The 23,583-nt window shown below is 35.9% G+C and overlaps 1 protein-coding gene across 4 annotated transcripts; it reads left to right on the top strand.

Annotated features, from left to right (window-relative positions):
* The first annotated feature begins 1,255 nt into the window (after window positions 1–1,255).
* LOC141549451 (serpin B6-like) lies at window positions 1,256–22,852 on the top strand. Of its 4 annotated transcripts, none has more exons than XM_074279000.1 (7): window positions 1,256–1,384; window positions 10,913–11,090; window positions 11,640–11,777; window positions 12,503–12,620; window positions 18,281–18,423; window positions 20,645–20,800; window positions 22,311–22,852. In XM_074279000.1, exons 2-7 carry the CDS (start codon window positions 10,920–10,922, stop codon window positions 22,713–22,715), a joined length of 1,131 nt encoding a protein of 376 aa, XP_074135101.1. In that variant the 5' UTR covers window positions 1,256–1,384; window positions 10,913–10,919; the 3' UTR covers window positions 22,716–22,852. The 4 variants fall into 4 exon arrangements, with proteins under 4 accessions (XP_074135101.1, XP_074135099.1, XP_074135098.1 ...); XM_074278998.1 differs by having other exon boundaries at window positions 1,277–1,380; XM_074278997.1 differs by having other exon boundaries at window positions 1,289–1,398.
* Window positions 22,853–23,583: the final 731 nt, after the last annotated feature.

Genomic DNA, 23,583 nt, shown 5'->3' with positions numbered 1-23,583 from the left:
TCTAATGTTGCTTATTTCCAAACCCTGAGTGTGGCTCTGGCTTCTTAGAATCATCCCCTAGAGTGTACCTTTTTCCATATCTTTCATGGGCTCTTACAAGATTCTTTCTATACTATATTCTAAAATATACGTACGTATATAGATATACACATATATAATCTAGCAGGATTATCATTAAATATTTAATATAATCACCTATAATCCTTTATACTATGTTTGGGAATCCTAATGTATAGTTATATGGGATTCTGTGTCCACACTAAATCTTGTGCCAACATGGTAAAATTTAAAAAGTGAAGCACCAAGAACTTGCCTAAGAATGGTCAAATCAATTCAAGTCAGAAAACTGGAGTAAGTTAAAGTTTCCATGTACATTTGGATTGAACCCCAGAATATTAATCATTTTACTTCCAGCCTGGACAAGATATGAAGAAACCCCCTCTCTGTATGTGTGTGTGTGTGTGTGTGTGTGTGTGTGTGTGTGTGTATCTGTCTCTCTCTATCTCAATCTCTGTCTGTGTCTGTCTGTCACTCTCTCTTTCCCTCCACCCTCTGGAATCCCTGCCTTATATCATTTTTGAAAGCTTTAAGCTTTCACTCTTTTCACTTTTTCCTTGGGCCAGATAGACTATAGGGAAAGAAAAGGTATGCTGTCATCTGAATAAGACCCAGATATACAAAGAACTCTAACAGTTTGAGATTCCCTGAACAGTGAAGGAGTCTGATGTGTGCTTCAGAGATTTATGCAAATCTTTTAGCATAGTTTTTAGTCCCCTTCCCTTTCCCTCCCTCCCTTTCTCCTTTTCTTTCTTCCTTCTTTCTCTGGAGAATTATTCTTGCCAAATCACACATTACCAGGAAAAGCTTTAGAAGTCTATGGGCTGACTAGGGAAAGGGATCGGGACCCAAGTTCTTATTTCAGTTGTGTAAACAATTTCCTATTCCAATGAAGATTGACACCATTTCTGAAATTTACGGTCCAAGAGAGTTGCCTTAGACACTGGAGAGGCTAAGTGACTTTCCTAGCATCACACAGGCAAGTATGGATCATAAGAAAACTCGAATCCAGGTCTTCCCAGATGAGGCGGGTGGGCTCCAAAGGATCTTAAAGCCGGTTTCATTCCCTTGGCACCACGTTTCCAGTAAGCCCCAAGTCAGGAAATAATATAAGCAGTTAAGAGCTATTAGCTTCTGTAGGACTCCTCCCCCACCCAAAAATGTTTATTCTTAAAGCCTGGAGGCAGATCAGGCTTCCAGGAATCATCCCCTAGAGCGGAAACAGGATGCACCCAGAAGTGCTTCTAGATACTTATAGTAGTGCTGTCTCTGGGGTTGCTACACGAAGCTGCAGCAGCTGCACTTGGCCCCTCTACAGCTAAGGCAGGTAAGCGAAGGCAGGTAAGAGGAGGCAGACTGAGGTACTAACCTGTACTGTGGTGGGAGGGAGCGGGTGTTAGAGCAGCATTGCCTGCGGGACACAGAGGGCCCAAGAGAAGAGGGACTCTAATCTGCCTAGTACACCTTGCTATTTGGCCCTAGGTCAGGGCAGCCCACCTCCGGATTTGGAGTCTACCTCCCTGCGACTTTGTTCGAGGTCCCTGTGTGTCTGGGTTGTAAAACCAGATAGAAAGTGAATGGACCTGAGAACGCTCCGACAAGAACAAGAGAGACAGTTTGTAGTTTCTGTTTTCAAGGACTTCGTAGCCCTAGCCTGGCATGGAAATCCGGCAGATGTGTGTGAGTTCTGAACCCTTTCTTAGGCTGTCTCTCGGTTGGAAATGAAGAATGTACTTTTCTCCACTTCCCGGCTTCTCTTGCCACCCTGGGGCACATCTTCGCAGCCCGTTCCGCTGTTTATGCATAGGACTGTTGGGGAGCAGCCATTTGAGGGACACTTAATATTCCCGGAAGCGAAGACTCCATTGAGATCTCTGGATCCTGAACTTGGGAGCATCCCGAAACTGCGAAAACTGAATTGAGGGATCCTCCAATCCTTCTAATGTTGAGATCCAGGGGTTTTGGACCCGACACAGGATATTTGGGTTTCAGGCCAGTGTTGGGAGGTTTCTCAAAAGAATTTTTAGGTAAATCAAGAGCAAGGATTTTATTTAGAGGAATATATTCAAAAGAGTTTTAGCAATTAACAGGAGGAAGACAAGTTCCCTGGAACTAACAAGGAAGAAGACTCTTTAAACTAGGATTATGTTTACTGGAGGCTTAAACCTTAAAGGGGAATTAGCCAAATTACTGAGATACAGTTAAGTTCTTTTATTGAAGAAATGTAACAGAAGGCTTTGACATCATAATTTTGGTATCTGATTAGATAAGGTAATGATGGAGCTATGGGTTTCTCAAAGCTAAGAATTCTATCAGAATCAGAACTTAATCAGAACTTCATCTTAAGAGTGTGGAACTGTCCTAAATGATGCATTTAAATAGACCCAATTAAGATCAAAATGTCTAGATAATCAATCAGTGCTTCTCCTTGCCTGCCTCTGCTTTTTCAGCCTCTTCTCTCCATCTTGCTGAGGTCAAAGATCTAGGGCTACACCCCCTTCCTTCTTTTCAGTGCTGTGGTGGGGGGAGGAATCCAAGGGGGTTTCTGAAAGTACTGATAGGAACCCAGCTACTGAGTTCCAGATAATATTTGCCCTAGAAATGTGAGGAAAGAGGAAGTGAACCTGCAGGAGACTCCTTATGGCATCTCTGCATGGGGGAGATAATTGGTTGGTTATTCATACAATTTTAGAGTTGTTCATAACCACAAAAGACAAGGAGATGAATAGCTCAGAAGGGCTGAGTAGTCTAGTCAAGGTTACACAGCTAGTGACTGGCAGAGCCTATACCAGAACTCAGGTTCTGAATCCCAATCCTGGCCTCTTCAGCCCTATAAATCATACCAAGTGTCCCAGCTTTAAGTAGAAGCTGTAAATGCTAAAAGTGAATTGAAAATGAAAATAGAAACTGAAGGCTTTGTGATTATGATGATCGGGCCCATGGGAAAAAAAATGGTGAAATGTACTTCCTTTCATTGGAAAGATGAGGATCTTGGGTGTATAGTATTGGGGGGAACTGATGTGTCTGCTGGTTTTGCAAAAGCCTTATTGTACTAAGGGAGGGGCTTACTGGACAGGGGAGTAAATAGAGTGCTGGCTTTGAAATCACAAACACTTGAGTTCAAATATGAGCAAAATAACTTGACCTTATTTTCCTCAACAGTAACTGGAGATAATAATAGCTCATAGCTCTCAAGTAGGTTGTGAGGATCAAATTGGAAAATATTTGAAAATCATTTAGCACAGTTCTTGGCACATAATAGATGCTATAGAAGTGCTTCTTTCTTATTATTGCTTTATTTTCTGTTGGAAAGGGTAGATGTTTTAGGAAAATTTCATGTGAATATATGATTGTCCCCTATTCTACACTCAAGAAAGGCCCAGAAGAAACGCTCGGAATTTCCCACCTAACTGTGGGAATTAATCATACCCCTAAACCAAGTACCTTCCCTCCTCTCTTTCTCTAGCCTATAGTAGGCACTTAATTAATATTTATTGACTATTAAACTCTGTATTTGCTTTAACCTAGTTTCACCCTTCTCTCTAGTTAAAGATCCTATTTTTCCAACTTTATTTTATAAACTGCTTACATGGACTTCTACTTTGGTCTCATGAATTCTCACTTGTGGCCCCGTCAGATTTTGTTTCACTTTCCTATTTAGAATTTGACTCCATTTCAGCCCTCTTTGGTTGGGACTAAGGAGCTATGTGACCCTTTTGATAGCTTTTCAACTCTGGTCTTCCATCAGCTGTTCTGATAGATCTTTGATTTCTTCTATTATACCCTGTGAAAAATAGACTCACAGGGGCTTTGAGTCATCTTATTGCTGCCAGAGATAGTGGGAAGAAATATACACACACACACACACACACACACACACACACACACACAGAATGAGTGAGGCAGAGAGACACACAGAGAGAGACAGAGATAAAGAGAATACACAAGCATTCTAAGTATTCAAGCATGAAGAGAATTTAAAAAATAATGGGAGAAGATCTTGAGGAATGCCTAAACTCAGGGCTAGAGAAGAGGATAGAAGAGAAACAGAGACATCTGAGATGTCAGGAAATCTAAGCAAAGGGAAAGTGTGAGTGTGGGAAACAAAGGAAACAAAGATGCAGGGAAATCTAGGAGAATAAAAGTTGAGAATTGGGAAGCAGTTTCAGTATATATATATATATATATATATATATATATATATATATATATAATTTCAGGTGGTTCAATTTTTAAACAACTGAGAAGTGAGTTGATGATGGGATAGTAGTCACATTCATTATGTGACTTATATCACATATATATATTCATTATATATCTTAAAGAAGTTCAACACTGAAAGAGAGTAAGAGTTGGGAGTACTTTAGGAGGTAGAAAGTTGGAAAAAATGTCTGAATTGTTCTGTTTGTTTCAGATTGGGAAGAACCAAATACATTAGTAGATAAAAACAAAGGATCCAGGTTAAAAAAACAAAACAAAACAAAAAAACTAAACCTATCTATAGTCATATGAAAAATGTTTTCAATCACTATTGATTAGAGAAATGCAAATTAAAACAACTCACACCTATCAGATTAGCTAAGATGACAGAGAAAATAGTGATTAATGTAGGAGGAGATATGGGCACACTGATACAGTGTTGGTGGAGTTGTAAAAGATTCCAACCATTCTGGAGCAATTTAAAAATATACCCGAAAGGCCATAAAACTTTTCATAACTTTAATCCGTTAGTGCCACTACTGGGTCTATATTCTAAAGAGATAATAAAAGAAGGAAAAGGAAAAACCTGTGCAAAACTATTTGTAGCAGCTCTTTTTGTGGTGGGAAAAAATTGGAAAATAAGTGGATTCTCATTGATTGTGGGATGCCTGAAAAAGTTATGGTATATGAAAGTAATGGGTTATTATTTTTCTATGAGAAGTGATGAATAGGCTGATTTAAGAAAAGTGTGGAAAGAATTACATGAAATAATGCTGAGTGAAGCAATCAGAATTGAAAATACTTTATATACAACCAAAGCAAGATTGTATGACAAACAACTGACAGACTTGGTTCTTCTCAGCCATTCAGTGAACCAAGGTAATTCCAAAAAATTCAGATAGAGACCCATGGGGACTGAATACAGATCAGCATACACTATTTTCACTTTTTTTTTTCTTTCTTATGGTACTTCTCATTTTTTTCCACATGACTCATATAGAAATATGTAAAAATGAATGTACATGTAAAACCTAAAAAGTTAAAACAAAAAATTAAAATAAATTAAAATAAATGATAAATGAAAAAAGATCCATGGGAGAAATTGGTTTTGAATATGTAGACCAAAGAAAGAATGATTGATAAAACAAAGTCTTAGAAGAGAGAGAAGATGGATGAAGAACTTAGTATGGAGGTTATCCTTAATAAGGAGTAATTATTTTTCTGTCTGTCCTCAAAGTTTAGACTGCTCTCCACACTAAACCTATTGATTCCCTTAACTTCCTTTGAATCATAAATAATCTCCTATCTTCTACATGGAGTCTTTCTCAATTCTCTTAATTCTAGTACTTTCAGATCTTCTTCAGATTTCATCTAGAATATTGGGTTTAGTTCTGGGCAACATGACCCAAAAAGAACTTTAATAGTTGGGGAATATTCAAAGGAGGGAGTGCCTTCCTTCTCTTATTTACTTTCTCTTTATTTTACATGTTGTTTGCCTTCCCCTTTTAATTGTATAGTGTTTAAGGTCAAGAGACTATCTTTTGCCTCTTTTTGTATCCCTAGCACGTATTACACTGTTTGATTTAGTTTTGGACATTCAAAAATATTTACTGACTGACTAATCACTTAATCTCTGGCTGAGGCATTGCCATAGAATTTATCTACTAAGAGGAAGAAATTCTTCCTGAGGAAATCACTGAGCCAATTTTTTTTTTTTTGGCAGGATAAAATTATCACAATTTTGTGGCTTTTTCCAGCATATTCTCAGCAACTGGGAAGCAGAATTTCAATAACCAAGTCTTTAAAGTTATCAAAGATTAGGGATTAAGAAGCTGCAAATGAAAAATATTCAAGGGAACAGTTTTAATTCCTTAGAGAATCATTGCTATGGTTTGATTAGAGAATTAGATAGAAAGACAAGTAAAATCAGAGTGAGGAATATACATTGGAATTAGAGGGAAGAGTTAAAGGATTGTTGGAGAAAGAGTGAAGTTAAAGTGGAGACTCCATATAAAGTGTTAGCTGTCTTAAAAGCTCAAAGTATATGAGCCCTTTGATCTCAGAGGTGAGATGAATGAGGCAGGAGACTCATAGAGTGTGAAAAGAGCTCTAGTTCATTATGCCATACAGGCATGTTGATATACATTTTTGCAAGTGGATCAGCAAGTAAACAGTAGGCAATCCCCAATCAACATTCAGAGAAACAGCTCATGGGCTTTTCATATGCATGGTATCTGCCAATAGGAGGAGAGCCAATCCAGCAATTCAGCAGCTGGCTCACAGGCCAGAGGCCCTGTCAAGGCATCCCTGCTCATGAGCAACTAGCTGTGACCCTCTGGCTCAACACTCGTTCCCATGGTCACAAATCATTGTTCCTTGGTCAACAAGGGCAGTTCTGCAATGTGGCAGAAAACTTATTGTGCGCTAAAGGTCGAGGTGGTATCTGTTCTCCTTCTCAGCAGAGTCCCATACCCTACCAATTATTGAAAGAGATAGAGAAGAAAGATAGGAGCTTATAATTAGGAAGTAGAATTTCAGAGTTCTGCATCTTATTTGGAGTGATGTCATATGGTTATGAAATAGTGTGGAGATGGAGTACAAAAAGTTGAATTGTAATATTAGTGTCACAAGGACTGGTGTGATATAGATAGCTCATTTAGTCTAACCTGCCTATTTTGTAAATAAGGGAACAAATGCCCAGACAGATAATATCACTTCCCCAGGGTGACACAGTTAAAGGGAAGAAATGCCCAGACAGATAATATCACTTCTCCAGGGTGACACAGGTAGGAAGTGATTAAACCAAGATATGAACCTCAGTCCTCTGACTCCAAAGCCAGTTCACATTACACCAAGCCGAAATGTAGGAAAATATGTAGAATTCAAGAAAACAATGCACCTAATGAGAATGGGACCAGGAAAAAAGAGAGTTGGTACAAATCGGTTTATAAGGATACAGAGGAAAATAATTGATGCAAAATACTGTGAAAGGGTGGAGAAGAATTGGGTGAGAAGGTTTTGTTAGCAGCAGCAGGGGAAATAATTAAATTGCTTACCAAATGGATCATAGCTTGGAGGAGCAAAAAGAATTACTTGGAGCAAACATTCTAATTGATTTGTTTGAAAGTCAGAATACTGACATGAACAAGGATCTCTGAAGTCACTTTCTTACCATGATTTAAAAAATGTCACAGACTGTGACTCTGCAATCCCATTGCCAATTCTTTTGGCACCCAAGGGTGTAGTTTATCCAGACTGGGGAGTAGGACCTCATCTAGAGCAGCTGAGTGCTTTTTTACTGTCTCCATCAGTTGTTGTGCTTTGTTCTGAAGAGATGCAAAAGGACATCACTATGTTAGAATCAAGTTAGTGTTTCTCACTGTGGCTGATCAGACCAATATGAACTTGGAATGTTTTGCCAGGGGTTGGACACAAATAGTTCTTTTGAACAATTGGGGTGGATTCTCAAACTTTGCACATCTCACATGTCTTCTAAGCTAAGTCAGTTCTGCTCTGCTCAGCTCCTTCTCTGATGAAGGCAAGACACATTGAGTGGTCCTGGAGCAATGTCTTCCATGTCAAAAAGTGTCCTTGGATTGCTTTTTTCTGATTACCTTGTGAGTGCTTGCCCTGTGTGAGCTATCCATAAGAAAATCTTTTTGGTAAGCATATTTGATATTTGAACACTGTGAGCAGCCCAACAGAGTTGTGCTCTCTACAACAAAATCTAAATGCTAGGCAGTTAAGTTTCAGAAAAGATCTGTTTCTGATATCTTTCCCTGCCAGGTGATCTTCAGGATCTTCTTAAGACAATTCAAAAGGAAGTGAGTCAGTTTCTTGATTCAGGTACACTGTCCAGGTTTCACAGCCTTATAAGAATGAGATCAGCTCTGTCGACCTTCAGTTTGGTTGTCAGTCTAATACTTCTCTTCCACACTTTCCCTCTTGACCTCCCAGACACTGAGTTAGAATCTTCAATATGTCTGTCAAGCTCATTGTCAGTATTTATATCTCTGGAATGTATACTGTCATGGAAAATCAACTTATTGACAGCATTCAAAACTCCATTTGCTATATAACAAATGATTCCACATGTGGAGGCTGTGGTGCTGGCTGATGGAGCACCTGGGCATTCTTGGTGTTACTTGTTAGGACAAAATTAGTCCAAGCAGCATTGAATCTACTTTGTTACATCTCAGCTTCAGAGTCTGCACCGAGTGCCCAGTCATCTGCAAACAAAAAATCATGCACCAAAATCCCTCCACTTTAGTTTTCTCTTGTGGCCCTTTCAACTTGTAGAATTGACCACCAGGGCAGCAGCTGACTTTGATGCCATGTTCCTAAAGGCAGTTGAAAGCATTTGACATCATGACAGAAAGCATCATGCTGAAAAGCATGGGAGCGAACACACAGCTTTGTTTCACTCCATTGATGACTGAGAAAGCTCAAGAGCATCGTCTATTGTCCAGAACCTGGGCAGGGATGCCATCATGTAATTGACAGACTATTCAGTCATGATCTTCCTACCAACAATTTTTGTTCTTTCATTTACAAGTAGTGCAAGAAAACAAGTTCATGACTACTAGAAAAGTTTATAGAATTAGTCAGTGGTTCCATGAAAAAAATGAGGGTTTTGTAGATAGAAAGTCCAATATGAGTCACCAATATATCAAAACAATAGAAAAACTAATTGGTACAAGCATAGGCTGCTTTAGGAGAGGCACCTCCTGGAACAGGAAGGCAGTAACAGCCACACTTTGGAGGTGATCATGTTCAAGCCCCTCATTTTGCAGATAAGGAAACTGAGACCAATAGAGATGAAATGCCAAGTTCAAGGACATACTGATAGTAAGTGCAGAGCTGGGCATGGAAGCCCCTTCTCCTGACTCTGGATCTATCCCACTGCAATGCACCTGCATTCCTGCTCTGGACAGGATACATCTGGTCCTGAGAATCACATCTGCATATCTAGGGGAGGGTGAATTAGGTAGAAAAAGGAAGAAGATGCTTTGCAAGAAGGAACTGGGGATGTTCAGTTTGGAAGAGAGAAGTTAGTAGACACAGGATAGCTATCTCCAAGTGTTTGAAAAATTGGTGTGGGAGAATGATTAGTCTTACTCTGCTGAGAGGGCAAAACTCAGAGCAAAAAATAGAGGTTATTATATAGAGGTAGGTTTAGGTTTAATGTAGCATCCCCCAAACTGGAATTATCTAAAATTGCAATATGTTGTCCTGAGAGATAATTTTCCCTCTTGTAAAATGACCACTTTTTAGATATGGGTTTGACTGGATGGCTTTGGACATCTTTTCCATCTCTTCTGTGATTCTTTGACTGGAAACCTTGGCTTTGTGCTGACATAGGTGGTGTAAAAGGTGTGACATCTCAGGAATTACTCTGGTTCTGAAGAGAAGAAAGATTCCTTCCTGACTTTGCTTCCTTTTCTACACCTAATACATGTACTCCTGTTGATTAGTGAGACTTCTTGAAACTGATTAGTCTAGACCCTGCTTTCTGACCTTAACACTGTTTCTCTCTGTTTTTGACTTGCCTGGTGTCCACCTTATACTACTTAGATGTGTTGTTCGTGATTTTCTTCCTTTTATCATGACTTTCTCAACTTGACTTCTTTCTGTCAGAAGGAAAAAAAAAACATTGTAAATACTATTATGTCTTATCTTTTGCTACTCTCCCATTTGTTGGCCCGAGTTTAAATATCTGCCCAATTCCCACCATACTCTTGGTCCTTACCCTGTTGGAACCAATGAACCTGTTGCTTCCCTTGGGGCAAAAGAAACAGCCCTTCATTTCAAGAAGAGATCATATGGAAGTCTTATCCACATAAGTATTAACTAGACAAAGGATTGTGGGGTAAGTGCCAGGTGATGCATCCAGGAAATTGTTGCAAGTAATTTGTGTGTGTGTGTGTGTGGGGGGGGGAATTGCATGTAGAGACCATTATTAACTAAAGTGATTGGGGGAGCTTTGTAGTAGAGATGGAATTTGAAATAATTCAGAAGAAAGTTAAGCTATATGTAGATTGCATGAATGGCATTTTAAACAGCAAGTCTAAACTTCAAGAATACATGCACAGAAATAAGGAAGCTGATAACTTGTGTAGGGGGTCAGAAAGAAATATTATTAATTAGTTATATTTTCATTCAGGGAGCAAGAAATTGATAACACCATCTCTAATAAACATCAAAGCATTTTCTAGATAGGTCATAATGATAATAATAAGCAACAAAGCTGAGTTTATTAATGTTTTCTAATGTCCTATTTTTTATTTTTATTATTTTGTTCATTTAGGGAGGCCACTGTGTACTACAGTGAATATAATAGTGGACTTGGCAGTGAAGAAGACCTGAGTCTAACTAGCAGTATTGACCTGGGGCAATTTAATTCACCTATGTTTGCCTCAGTTTCTTCATATGTAAAATGAGCAAATTGATATCAATTACCTTGCTGGGTTACTTTTAAAATAAAATGAATTAACATGTCAAGTGCTTTATAAACATGAAGTCTTATGTAAATGCCCTTCATTATTATTATTAAAGATGTATTATTGGAGATGATATAGATTCAAAATGGAATAATTGGATGCACACAGAAATATCTCATGTTCATGTATTATGTCTCTTTGCCTTTTCATTGTAGGTTTGCCATGATGGCTGCTCTCTCTGAAGCAATCAACACTTTTACCTTGAATGTTTTTAAAGAAATTAGTGAAAAAGATATCTCACAGAATGTGTTTTATTCTCCCCTGAGCCTCTACTGTGCTCTGGCGATGGTCTTAGAGGGAGCCAAAGGAAATACTGCTGCAGAGATACAACAGGTACTGGGGACTAAGAGAAAACAAATAAACAAAAAACAAAGTGAAAATCAGCCAAAGCAAATTGTATGAAACATTGTACTTCCCTTAAGTGATGCCTCAAAGGAGCTGAGCTTTCTCAATAGTGCAGTCATGGAGAGTTAGGGAAATGAAGCACAACATAGTAGAAATATGCCCAAGGTTACTAATGCAGAGTAATCTTAGCTTCTTACCTTGCAATGAGAAATAACTAGAAAGTCAATTTGGGGGGAGATGGAGGAAGGTGTGAGGAAGGAAAAGATAAGAAATGTAGTAATTTAAAGTAAGTCTAGAAAGTAGGTTGTAAAGGGCTTTAAATGTTAAATAAAGAGGATTTATATTTCTTTCTAAAGGCAATAGGGAACTAACAAAGTTTATAGAATATGTGAGTGATGTCCTCAAATCTTATTTTTAAATGCTTTCAGTCTCTGTGGAACTTTTAGTTGATTTTCCTTTGAGGATTTCTTTTTTGTTTTTGTTTTTGTTTTAAAAGGAAAACAGTACTAAAATTCTACTTTTTTTCCTTCTAAACAGGTTCTTTCTTTAAACAAAGATACAGATATCCACCACAGTTTCCAGTCTTTTCTTGAAGAAGCTAATAAATCTGGTGATCAATGCCTGCTAAGAATTGCCAACAGGATCTTTGGAGAAAAGACTAATGATTTTATCTCAGTATGTCTTGTCCATTATATTTCCCTGTATCAACTTAAAAAAATTTATGACATTTTCAAGTTAAAGAAAGATAAGCAGAATATCTCTTCTGTCGTGCTATTAAAAATTCAGTTTGAACTATTTAAAAAAGTTAATCAACCCTGGAAATATAGTATGAGTTTGCCTAATTTTTAAGGATTAACAGTATCGTTTAGTGGACACAGCACTTAAAACTTCAAATCTTACCTCTGCTATTTGTTACCTGGACAAATTATCTATTTGGGCCTCAGTTTGTCCTCTGCAAAAATGGAAGGGGTGGACTAATATTTTTTAAAATCTTTTAATTCAAAATCTATGGTTCTTTGATCCTACAATGAATGCCTGAATTAATCATCTTATTCTGGCAATTGACTTTTACAAAATAATATTGATTTATTAGAGAACATTGTCACATAATTAATTTTTCTTTGGATTTCCTGAGCATAATCTTGCTTTTACAATGACTATTTTGTGCTAGTAAAACTTAAAGGTATTTGACAAACCCTAATGTCTAATTTTTAAGCCATTTGTTTCCTGTAGTTAAAGACTTAAAAGTTACTGAAAGTCAAATACAAATATTTGGGGTCAATTTATGGTGATCTGTAACATTTTTGTGACTGTTAGAAAAAAGGAATCCAAAATTTTCAGGCAATTCAATGATGAAATTTAATTTTGGACTTATTTATATTGTATATCCTACTGTTTAGTCTTTTCTGGAATCGTGTCAGAAATTCTACAATTCAAATATGGAAGAAGTTGACTTTGCTAATGCATCAGAGGAAGCAAGAAAACATATAAATAAGTGGGTAGAAGAAAAGACTGAAGGTAAGAAATCATGGTTTTTTTTTTTTAGTTATTTCAAAGTTTGTGACTATTGATTTTGATAACTCTTTTGCAAAATAAAAGGAGTAATTTCTAAGCATTAAAAAGTAGGCAAAAATCTGTCCATTAAATGTTTTTTAATTTTCTTTTTCTTTCCCTTGATTTTCAATGTCTTCAGCATCAATAATCCATCTAAATGTAGTAATAAATCAGTAAAATGAACCACAATGCATCTCTCCATTTATTGAATAGTTCAACTAAACATTCTGCTATTAGGAATATAAGGCTTCTCAATTTATGATGCTTTCTATAGTTTTCTGTCCACCTCAAACAATGTTACCATATCCTCATTCTAGTCCATATAAAACCCTCTTCTTTTTTTATTACTCTCCTGTGCATTTTATTCTTTATTAAAGCTTTTTATTTTTCAAAATATATGTGTGGACAATTCTTCAACATTAGCCCTTGCAAAACCTTATGTTCTAATTTCCTCCCTTACCCAGGCCACCCCTAAATGGCAAGTAGTCCAGTACATGTAATACATGATTAAACATGGAAATATATGTTAAATCCAATATATGCATATATATTTTTACAATTATTGTGCTGCACAAGAAAAAACAAATCAAACCAGAAAAAAAGAGAAGCAAAATAAAATGCAAACAACAACAAAAAGAATGAAAATGCTATGTCTTAAACCACACTCAGTTCCCACAGTCCTCTCTTTGGATGTATGTGCCTATTAAATACGTGTATTTACATGTATTCATGCTGTACATCTTTTATTCTGATTGTCCTATTTAAATTGATGCATTTTCACTTTCCTCTAAATTGTAAGCAAAATGCATTGTAAATTGGTTACTATTTAACCATTTATGTGGAAGCTCACAAAATTACTTTTGTGATTACCAAGTGTTTCTTTCAACATATGGTATAGTAGTAAGGAAATTTAGGAACTTCTGGGAATGCGGATAAGATGTCAGAATAGAGCAAATCCTCAAATGTTGGCACTTCCAACATTGCCCTCTAAACAACTTTAAAAGAATAATAGTTTATATCCTTTGACCATTTATCAACTGGGGAATGACTTGTCTTCTTATAAATTTGACTCATTTCTTTATATATTTTAGTAATGGGGCCTTGATTTGAAACACTGACTGTAAAATTTGTTTCCCATCTTTCTGTTCCCCTTCTCTTGTTTGTGCAAAAAAAAAATAATTTAATTTAATCAAAATTATCTATTTTGTATTTTATAATGTATTCTATTTCTTGTTTGATTAGAAATGCTTTCTTTCTCCATAAACTATCACTTGCTCTCCTAATTTGCTGATAATATCACCCTTTAGTCTAAATCTTGCATCAGATTTGATCTTATCTTGGAATAGGGTATGAGATATCAGTCTTTGCCTAGTTTCTGCCATATTCTTTCCCATTTCCCAACAATTTTTGACAAATAGTGATTTCTTATTCCAGAAGTAAGAGTCTTTGAATTTATCACACAATAGTTTACTCTGGTCATTAATTATCGTGTCTTATGTACCCAATTTGTCCAATGATCCACCAATATATTTCTTGGCCAATACCAAATGATTTTGAAGATTGCTACTTTTTATACATTTTTAGATCTAATACTGCTAGGTCACCATCTCTGCAGTTTTTCATTAACTCCCTTGATATTCTTGACCTTTTATTTTTCTAGGTGAATCTTATTATGTTTTCCTAGATCTATAAGATAATTTTTGGCAATTTGATTGGCATAGCACTCAATAAATAGACTAATTTAGGTAGAGTTATCATTTTTATTATATTAGGTCAAACAATTGATATTTTTTCAATTGTTTAGATATGACTTTAGTTGTGTGAAGAGTTTTGTAATTGTGTTGTTATATTTCCTTAGTTTGTTTTTGGCAGGTAGACTCCCAAATATTTCATATTTTCTAAATTTATTTTAAATGGAATTTATCTCTTGCTGCTATACTGGTAACATATAAAAATGCCAATTATTTATGTGGGTTTGTTTTATGTCTTGCAACTTTGCTAAAATTATTAATTTTTCCAAGTATTTTTAATTGATTATCTAGGATTCTCTAAGTATACCTATTAAAAGTGATAGTTTTATTCCTTATTACCTATTCTATTTCTATTTCTTTTTCTTCTCTTACTGCTAATGCTAACATTTCTAGTACACTATTAAACACTGATGGTAATAATAGACATCCTTTTTTCAGTGCTTGTAAAGTTCCTGACTTGTGAGAGTCTGGTCTTCTGCTCAATTATAATCCTTCTCTGGGAGAAGATCTGTAAAATCTTTTCCTCTATGCGCAGGTTTTTTGGGAGCTCTGAATCTCCTCCAGCTCTTGTCCTTCCCCAAATCAGACTGGTCTCCTTTCAGCCTGCCTGGTATTAAAGCTCTATCCCAGAGTCGATAGTCCCAGACCCAATGCTGCCCTTCTTTTATCCTCCCAGAGAATAGGCATGTGAGAACTCAACGGGGCATGGGGAAATACTTCTACCAATGAATTTGCTCCTCTTAGAATTCCTAAGGTGTAAACTCCCTTTAAAAGCCCGAACCAAAGGTCTGAGCCAGAAAACTGTCAAGTCAACCTGAGTTCTCACCTTGTCATTGTCTAGACAACCAGAGTTCTCACCTTGTCACTGTCCAGAAAACCTGAGTTCTCACCTTATCACTGTCCAGACAACCTGAATTCTCACCTTGTAATCCTAACATCTCCCCCTTTCTTTTGATTTAGAACATAGGGTAGGTCATGACCTTGAAACATAAATCCATCAATATGGGAGGCAGTACACATAATTACATAGATTACATAAACACATAGTAACATAGTAACATAATACATACTAGAAGTATGTAACAAATAACATGATCAAATAATTATAAATTGAGAATTTATAAATGTCCATAAGTCCATTGTCCATTAGTCTCATCTTGTGTTAGGAAATCCAATGATTCCTACTGGTTTTAAAGTTCTTTAACAGTGTTCTTATTAGCCATGCTCTTTCAGTATCAGATGTTTCTTAGATTTTCTCCTTTGTTTTGGGGTCTTTCCCTTTTTCTGTCTCTCTCCAATGGACAAGGCGAATACAACTCATTGGCACCCATCTGATTCCTTCTCCTGCTGAAGAAATACAAGCAAACCCTCTCCCCCAGGCAGTTAACCTATCTGGTCCCTTCCATTCACCACTTTCTGGGTCTCTCCACATCACCTGGCGATTATCTAGGGACAGTGGAGCTGCTCACACTGGACACTGCCCTTCTGGTGGGTTATAAAACCTGTCTGCTGGAGCCAGTGCATCTTTGTCAAAAATTAGAAAATTAATGGTATAGAGAACTAAATTTAGAAGTTCTCTAGGGTTACCCATGGCTCCCCCTTTCTTTTGTTTTTGGAGGAGTGTCTTAATGTCTCTGTTTCTTCTCTCTACTATTGCCTGACCTTGCGGATTAAAAGGTATTCCAGTGGTGTGTAAAATCTTATACTGCACACAAAAGCATGCAAAATGTTTAGAACTATATGCAGGTCCATTATCTGTTTTTATTTCTTGTGGCACACCCATAATTGCAAATGCTTGAATAAGGAATTCAGTGACCACTCGGGCTGTCTCTTTTGCTGTTGGCACTGCAAAAATGAATCCTGAAAAGGTATCTACTACCAAGTGGATGAAAGACAGACGACCAAAAGATTTATAGTGAGTCACATCCATTTGCCAGATTTCATTGGGTCTCAAACCACAAGGATTCTTCCCTGGAGGGAGTGTAGGAGGGTGGAAAGGAAGGCAAGCTGTACAGCTTTTTATTATGCCCCTAGCTTCCTGTCTTGTTATTCCAAATTGTAAACGTAAAGCTTGAGCAACCTGATGATATTTAGAATGAGATTCTTGTGCTTCCTGAAATAAAGGAGTACTAGCTAACATAGTTAGAAGGCTATCTGCCTTTGAATTTCCATCAAAAATAGGACCTGGAAGTCCACTATGTGAGTTGGACATGCAAGATATAAATCTTGCCTGGATGCTTTCTCACTTGCTCTTGAAGTTCCTTAAAGAGCTGATAAATATTAGAGGCTGCAAATTTTATTTGGGCTGTGGCAATTCTTTGTACTACACCTACTGAATAGGCTGAATCAGTAATTATATTTACGTCTCCTGGGTAATAAGTAAGAGCTAGCATGATAGCAAATAATTCATTCTGTTGAGTGGACTGAAAAGGAGTCCTGACTACTCTCTTTATGGTTAAATCTTTGGAGGCGCTGATCTAATTGGGAATGCTTCTGGGTTCTTCCTATTACATATAATGTTCTGATGGTGTTAGATAGAAGTTGCTTATCATTTTAACAAAATCCCATTTATTCCTTTGCTCTCTATTGTTTTTAATAGGAATGGGTATTATATTTTAAAAAATATATTTCTTCATTGAGATAATCATAAGATTTCTGTTTATTTTGTTATTGATATGATAAATTATGGCAATTATTTTCCTAATATTGAGCCAGTCCTACATTTCTGGTATAAATCTCACTTGGTCAAAGTGTATCATTCTGATGATAACTTGTTGTGATCTCTTGACTAATTTTTTATTTAAATTTTTGCATGAATATTCTTTATTGAAATTGGTCTATAATTTTCTTTCTTTTATCTCTCCCTGGTTTAGTTGTGAGTACTATATTTGTGTCATAAAAAGAATTTCTAAGGAGTCCTCCTTAGTTGCCTATTTTTCCAAATATTTCTTATTATATTGGAATTAGTTGTTCTTTAAATGTTTGGTAGAATTCACTTATAAATCCATCTGGCTCTGAAGTTTTTTTTTCTTACTCAGTTGAATTCAAAAATTTTTAAAAATAAATATAAAATATAAAATTGCATTTGTATGTAATATGAAATATTTAATGAAATAAATATGGACATTTACTGAAATGTATGTGGAATAAATGTGAATATGAATATATAAATAAGAAATAAATATGGAAAACATATGTTTAAAAAAAAAAAAAAAACCACAACAATAAAAAAAGGAAAGAGATGGAGTTAGAAAACCAGAATCCAAGGTCTGCCATTTGCTAGCTCTGTGAATTTGAATGAGTCTCCTCACTTTTTTAAGGCTCAGTTTCTTTATCTATGAATGGAAGCTTATCATAACATATCAAAAACTTCATAGGATTTTTGTGAGTCTATATGAGAGACTAGATGTTAATAGGTTTTGGAGCTGTAAAGAGAATTTTTCTTTAACATATTGGGTGAAAGGAGGCATACTATATACTTGAAAATGATTCTTTCTTGCAAACTAACCCTAGTATTCAGAGGTATCTTTGTTTTCCACACTGAAACATAGAAAAGATTTTAGTATATAATTTTTCATTGATAAGATTTAATGGAGAAATAGTTATAGACTATCACTGTGAGGCAATGCTATGTGAAGGCAAATGATTATACTTGACTAAATTGTATATTGAAACCCTGCTTAGGGTATTTTTTAATCGATCTTAGAATTAACGTTATGATAATGATGATGAAGAGGAGAAATAGTTACCCTCCTCCTTGTACTAGACCTATTTTGGGTTTGTATTAAAGCTGTATACATGTTATCTCATTTTTTTTTAGAAATGATTATAGCTATATCTACAATACATTTATTCTTTAATGTTTTAATACAGGTAAGATTATGGACCTGCTAGCAAATGATTCTGTTGATTCACTGACCTCTCTGGTACTTGTGAATGCCATCTATTTCAAAGGAAAATGGCAAAAACCATTTAACAAACAAAACACAAAAGAAAAGATGTTCAAAATCAGCAAGGTAAGAGGCAATTTTACAATGCCCTAGAACCTCATGGGCAACGGGGACAATGGGACAGAATCAGGTTGTTCCCTTTGTTTCTTCAGATATAGACAAAGGGCTAACAACACACAATTAAACTGTTCTTTTATTTAACTCTTTTTTTCTCCATCTTTTTCTTTTTCCCCTGAAAGAACTCTCCCTCCATATCTCTCTATTTTCTGATACAAAAAAGAATTCAATTCTTCAGCTCAGTTTTTCTATATTTCACTTTATAGCCCAGCCACTTTCCTTACCTCAAGACCTTAGAATCTTGAAGACAATTTCCTTGACCTTTCTGTATGTTTACTTCCTTATAAATTTACCATGGTAAATCATGAAAGAAGTCAGCATGCTCTCTTCTGTTTTTCAGTTAGACAACAGTGACTGTGGTCACTGAGGACATATTGTGGGAAATTATTTATAAGGAAGGCAAACTTAAGAGAAATATAAAGATCTTCTTTTAAGAGAATTACTATTTTCCGCAATTAAGATATTTCTTTGTGATCTTTGTTTTCCAGGTTACTTTTTCTTCAGGAACTTTTTGATAATTCCTTATAAAGAAGTATTTTGGTCTAAATATTGGCCTTAAAAGTTTTCTTTCTTTTCTATCAGACTCTGAATTTAATTATATTCCATTTCTTTCTTTACCTATACTTCTTCTCTCCATCTTTTTTATCCTCTACTAGGGCTATCCCTTCATCTTTCTCTATGTATTCTAATATAATAAAGGATTACAACAATGAACTCAGAGTCAGGAAAAGGATTTAATCTTCCCATTTTATAGAAGAGACCTGAGTGCAAAAGGACTCAGAGGAGAGAGGTTAATGTGAGTTAAAATCAATAGGTAATAAAATATGTATCAAAAGTAAGACTTTGGAGGATGTTAATATGTATGGATATGTATATGTATGTATGTATACATATGTACATCTATTTTACACATATATATATGTATATATATATATATTAACCTAGAGAAGGATTTATTCATCTGAATGTTTTTCTATTAACTGTCAAGCCCTTATTAAATACTTCCTATTGCAGAGAATGAAGTTCTCTGTCCATGTACTCTTATGTCAAAAAACTTCATTTTTGATGACAAAAAGAGTTTTTAGACATCGGTTGAACATGAGATATGGTCTAGAATATCATTAAACAGTAATTAGACTTGTAGGAATACCCCTAAGGTTAATATATCTGTTTTCTAAAACATTATCATTGAGATAATCACACAGATTAACTAATAGCAAACAGACATATTAATCTCAGGAGGACTTCCACAGAACCTACATCGAATTGATTATTATCTTAGGGAGAAGGGAAGAAAGGGACAGATGGAATAATTTTGGAATTCAAAGTTGTATTTAAAAAAGAATGTTAAAAATTGTCATTTGTAATTGGAAAATATAAAACATTATTTAAAAATATATTCTATAACACAAAACATAATAACAAAATGTTCCAGAGATTTACAGAACCCAGAAGAGGTTTTGGGGAAAGGTAAGGATTAGTACCTTCTCTCTCCTTAACCTAATAGTTATCACCTTAAAAAGAAGTACTGGTTAGGTATGTCTTATGTGTAGAAATAGTGGGTTTTGAGTGAGATAAAAGATTCCATAGTTTCTTTTTTGTTCTTTTAAAATTATGGGTGACATTGAAATTCCTTTAACTAGGTAAGATAAAGTTTTCATAACACCATCAGGATAGACATAAACTATTGATAGAATTTGAGTGAAACTCATTCACATTGAAGATTAACTAAATATTTAGTTCTTGACTTAGCCCAATTTTCAGCCTGCCTTGTTCTTATAGGAGAAAGGGGAAGGAGACAGGAGAGTATTAAGTGCTTTAATTAAAAGAAATCCCAAAGAAAGAAAAAGGAAATTAGGGACTCTTAGCTCTGAGAGATATTTTTATTCATATATGTCAGCCAAGAGTAGTGCTATGTCAGAGGAATGAATTTTTAAAAGTGTATTTTTTTCTACAGATAATTGTAGTCCATTTGCATTTGAAGAAACAAGTTCCAGGACATGAAGCTATCACTCTGTAAATTCTTGTTTTATGCACTCAGAGGGCTTATAGTCTAAGACATGAAGTAGGGTCATACAAATATGCCTCAACTTTAAAAAGTTGTATTGATTTTACCTGCCCTCATCCAATTGCCCTGGATTCACTTTCATGCTCATTTATTTCCTTTTAGGAGAAGCAGAAACCAGTACAAATGATGTTTTTGAAATCTACATTTAGCACAACCTATATAGGAGAAGTGTCTACCAAGGTCTTAATTCTTCCTTATATTGGAGGAAAAATGGACATGGTCATTTTGCTTCCAGATGAGAACACAGATCTAAAAACGGTGAGAGAAGTAATATAGTGTTCTACCTACTTCCAAAAAACTGAAAAAAAAATTTTTTTTGATTCAGAATTGTAGGCATTAACATCTGAATTTTGGTTTTTAATAATTAATTCTTTTAATTTGAATCATCTTGTCCGTGATGTCTAGATCAATGACTGAAGGTTACTCAGATTTCTTTGTATGTGTTATATTACAAGTAAGTGGAGTGTAGTAGAATAGTCAGCTATCGGGCCTAACAGTGGAAGGTTAGGATCCACCTATAGCTAGAGGTAACCATTGAACTTCTGTTAACATTTCAGGGATTACTGGAATTACTACTTGGAAAAAAAGTAGTTGTTTTCCAGATCCTTGCTTTGGCCAGGCTGAGCAGAATGGAACTAGATAAGCAAAGCTAGAAATACAATTGGGAATCATTGTGACTTAGAGACATGTTTGAGGAAGGAAGTATAGGTAAATAAATATATCAGGAGCAAGCACAGAGCAGGTTGCCTTTGATTGCTTTATTGGAGGAGAACTTCCATGTTAGCAGCCCAGAGAGTCCAATGACTGATCTGAATCTGGTCAAGATAAACTCCTGTCAGGCCTAGGAGCCATCCCTATTTTGTAAATGTTTGTTTTTTTTTCCCCTGAGGCTGGGGTTAAGTGACTTGCCCAGGGTCACACAGCTAGGAAGTGTCAAGTGCCTGAGACCAGATTTGAACTGAGGTCCTCCTGAATTCAGGGATGGTGCTCCATCCACTGCGCTGCCTAGCTGCCCCCTATTTTGTAAATTAACAGTACAAGTAAATTTCAAGAAGTCATGTTGAGTAAAGTCTTCCTTTCCTATGTGTTAAATGAGGTGATATATGGTGAAATAATTCAGTGGGTCATTGTGAGGGGTGAAGAATGAATGAGATAATGTGTGAAAGTGCTTTGAAGATTATAAAGTGCTAGAGAAATTTAAGATTAGAAATTAGTAATGAGAAGGAGAGCAGGAGAGTGAAAAGCTGTTTTCTGAGGTAAACTAAGATGGTGCGGAATCATTTAAGTGAGGGGGTTTTAAGGTTGGAATAACAGAGAAAAGAAAGATGTATTTGGTGTCAGCATCCAAGACCTCAGTTGGAATTCTGGGTCATCTTCTTATAATCTATGAGACCTAAAGCCACCTCAGTTTTCTCAGTCTGTAAAATGGAGCTTTGTTCTGGATGAATGAATATAAGATCCTCTGAAGGAAAGTACAGAAAAGAAAGGTATCAGTCTCTAGTTGAAGGTGTGTGTGTGTGTGTGTGTGTGTGTGTGTGTGTGTGTGTGTGTGTGTGTGACAGAAACAAAGAAAGAAAGAGAGAATATGTTTGGCTTGATTCTGCATTTTCCACTTTTCTAACTTTCAAGAAAAATCGAATACCCCTTGGGAAAATGCTCCACCTCCGGCAAAGTAATCTTGCATATAATAGATATTAAAGTAATATTTATCTAATTAAGTTAAATCCATTGGGACTTACAATATACAACTCTTTTTCTTTATTGCCAGTTGGGAAAAAGTCTTACTTCTGAGAAATTAACAGATTGGTTAAAACCAGAGAGGCTGAAAACAACTGAGGTGGAAGTTTTCCTTCCCAGATTTAAAATGGAGCAGAATTTAGACATGGAATGCATTCTTCGAAAATTGGGCATGTCAGATGCCTTTGATGTAACCAAGGCTGACTTCTCTGGGATATCAACTGGGAAGAACCTGTTACTATCCAAGGTTATACACAAGGCTTATGTGGAAGTTAATGAAGAAGGCACAGAAGCAGCTGCTGCCACTGCAGTAGTTGTAAAGTTGCTATGTGCAAGATTTATTCCTCGATTTGTGGTTGACCGTCCTTTCCTTTTTCTTATTCGAGATAATAGCTCCAAAAACATTTTGTTTTGGGGCAAAGTGATCTCTCCATGAAGAGATCACTTATTCTTAATGGGGTCTTTAACCTGTTTCTGTTTCCCTGTTTTATCCAGATTCTGATGTACCTATAATCCAAAGTCTTTATCAACATGGTGAGAAAATCCAAAAATAAAATTCTTTCTAAGATATTATCTGTGCTTGCCTGTGTTTGCTTTTGTAAGTTTTTTTCTTCCCTCTGAATAGTGTAATTATCAAAGTGTATGCCTGGTACCCTCATTTAAGGGCATGAAAAGCAAAGGTAGGGACAGAAGCCAACATTCCCTAGTGCATTTTCTGATTTATTTTTCTTAATGAAAGCATTTGCTACTATTAGAGTCCCCTGCTTGTCCCCATAACTATGAGTCACTCCCACTGCCTACAGCCCAGTTTTGGAAGATATTATATCAATTTATTTTGTTCCCAAGCTTAGTACTTATTTTCTGAATCCAATATTCTACCCCATCTTCCCTCTGACACTATATCTCTCTCCTCTACTGGATACAAAAGCAAAACTAAATATTACTATTTTTCATTCGTAAGTCAATAAAGCAGATACCCACCCCCCATCTTTTTTGTTTTTTAGAGAAAGATATAGAATTTTAAATGGAACTTAAGAATGTAGGGAACAGACTTCAGAAAATCTTGAGGGATGTCTCTGGGAACAAAACCTTTTTGATACCTCATCCAGAAAATAAATAAATAACATACATTTACAAGCTTATTCCAGGCTTAATCACCTCTTGCACACATAATTCTAACACACTCTTCTTTGTATCAAATATTTCCCTACTCAATTTCATCGTACATCCTGTTGCCAAAATATTTTCCTGAACAAGTAGACCTGACCAAGTGACTCATATTTCTCACAAAAAAACAAAAAAAT

This window comes from Sminthopsis crassicaudata, chromosome 1, assembly GCF_048593235.1.
Source record: "Sminthopsis crassicaudata isolate SCR6 chromosome 1, ASM4859323v1, whole genome shotgun sequence".
Lineage (NCBI taxonomy): Eukaryota > Metazoa > Chordata > Mammalia > Dasyuromorphia > Dasyuridae > Sminthopsis > Sminthopsis crassicaudata.
Note: the sequence above shows the minus strand (reverse complement) of the source record. Positions and strands in the feature narration are given on the sequence as shown.

Excerpts from the sequence above, each read along its gene's own strand:
- LOC141549451 (XM_074279000.1), top strand. The coding sequence starts at position 10,920 with ATGATGGCTGCTCTCTCTGAAGCAATCAACACTTTTACCTTGAATGTT. Across the intron at positions 11,091-11,639 it reads CTGCTGCAGAGATACAACAG|GTTCTTTCTTTAAACAAAGA; the intron begins GTACTGGGGACT and ends CCTTCTAAACAG. Across the intron at positions 20,801-22,310 it reads AGAACACAGATCTAAAAACG|TTGGGAAAAAGTCTTACTTC; the intron begins GTGAGAGAAGTA and ends CTTTATTGCCAG.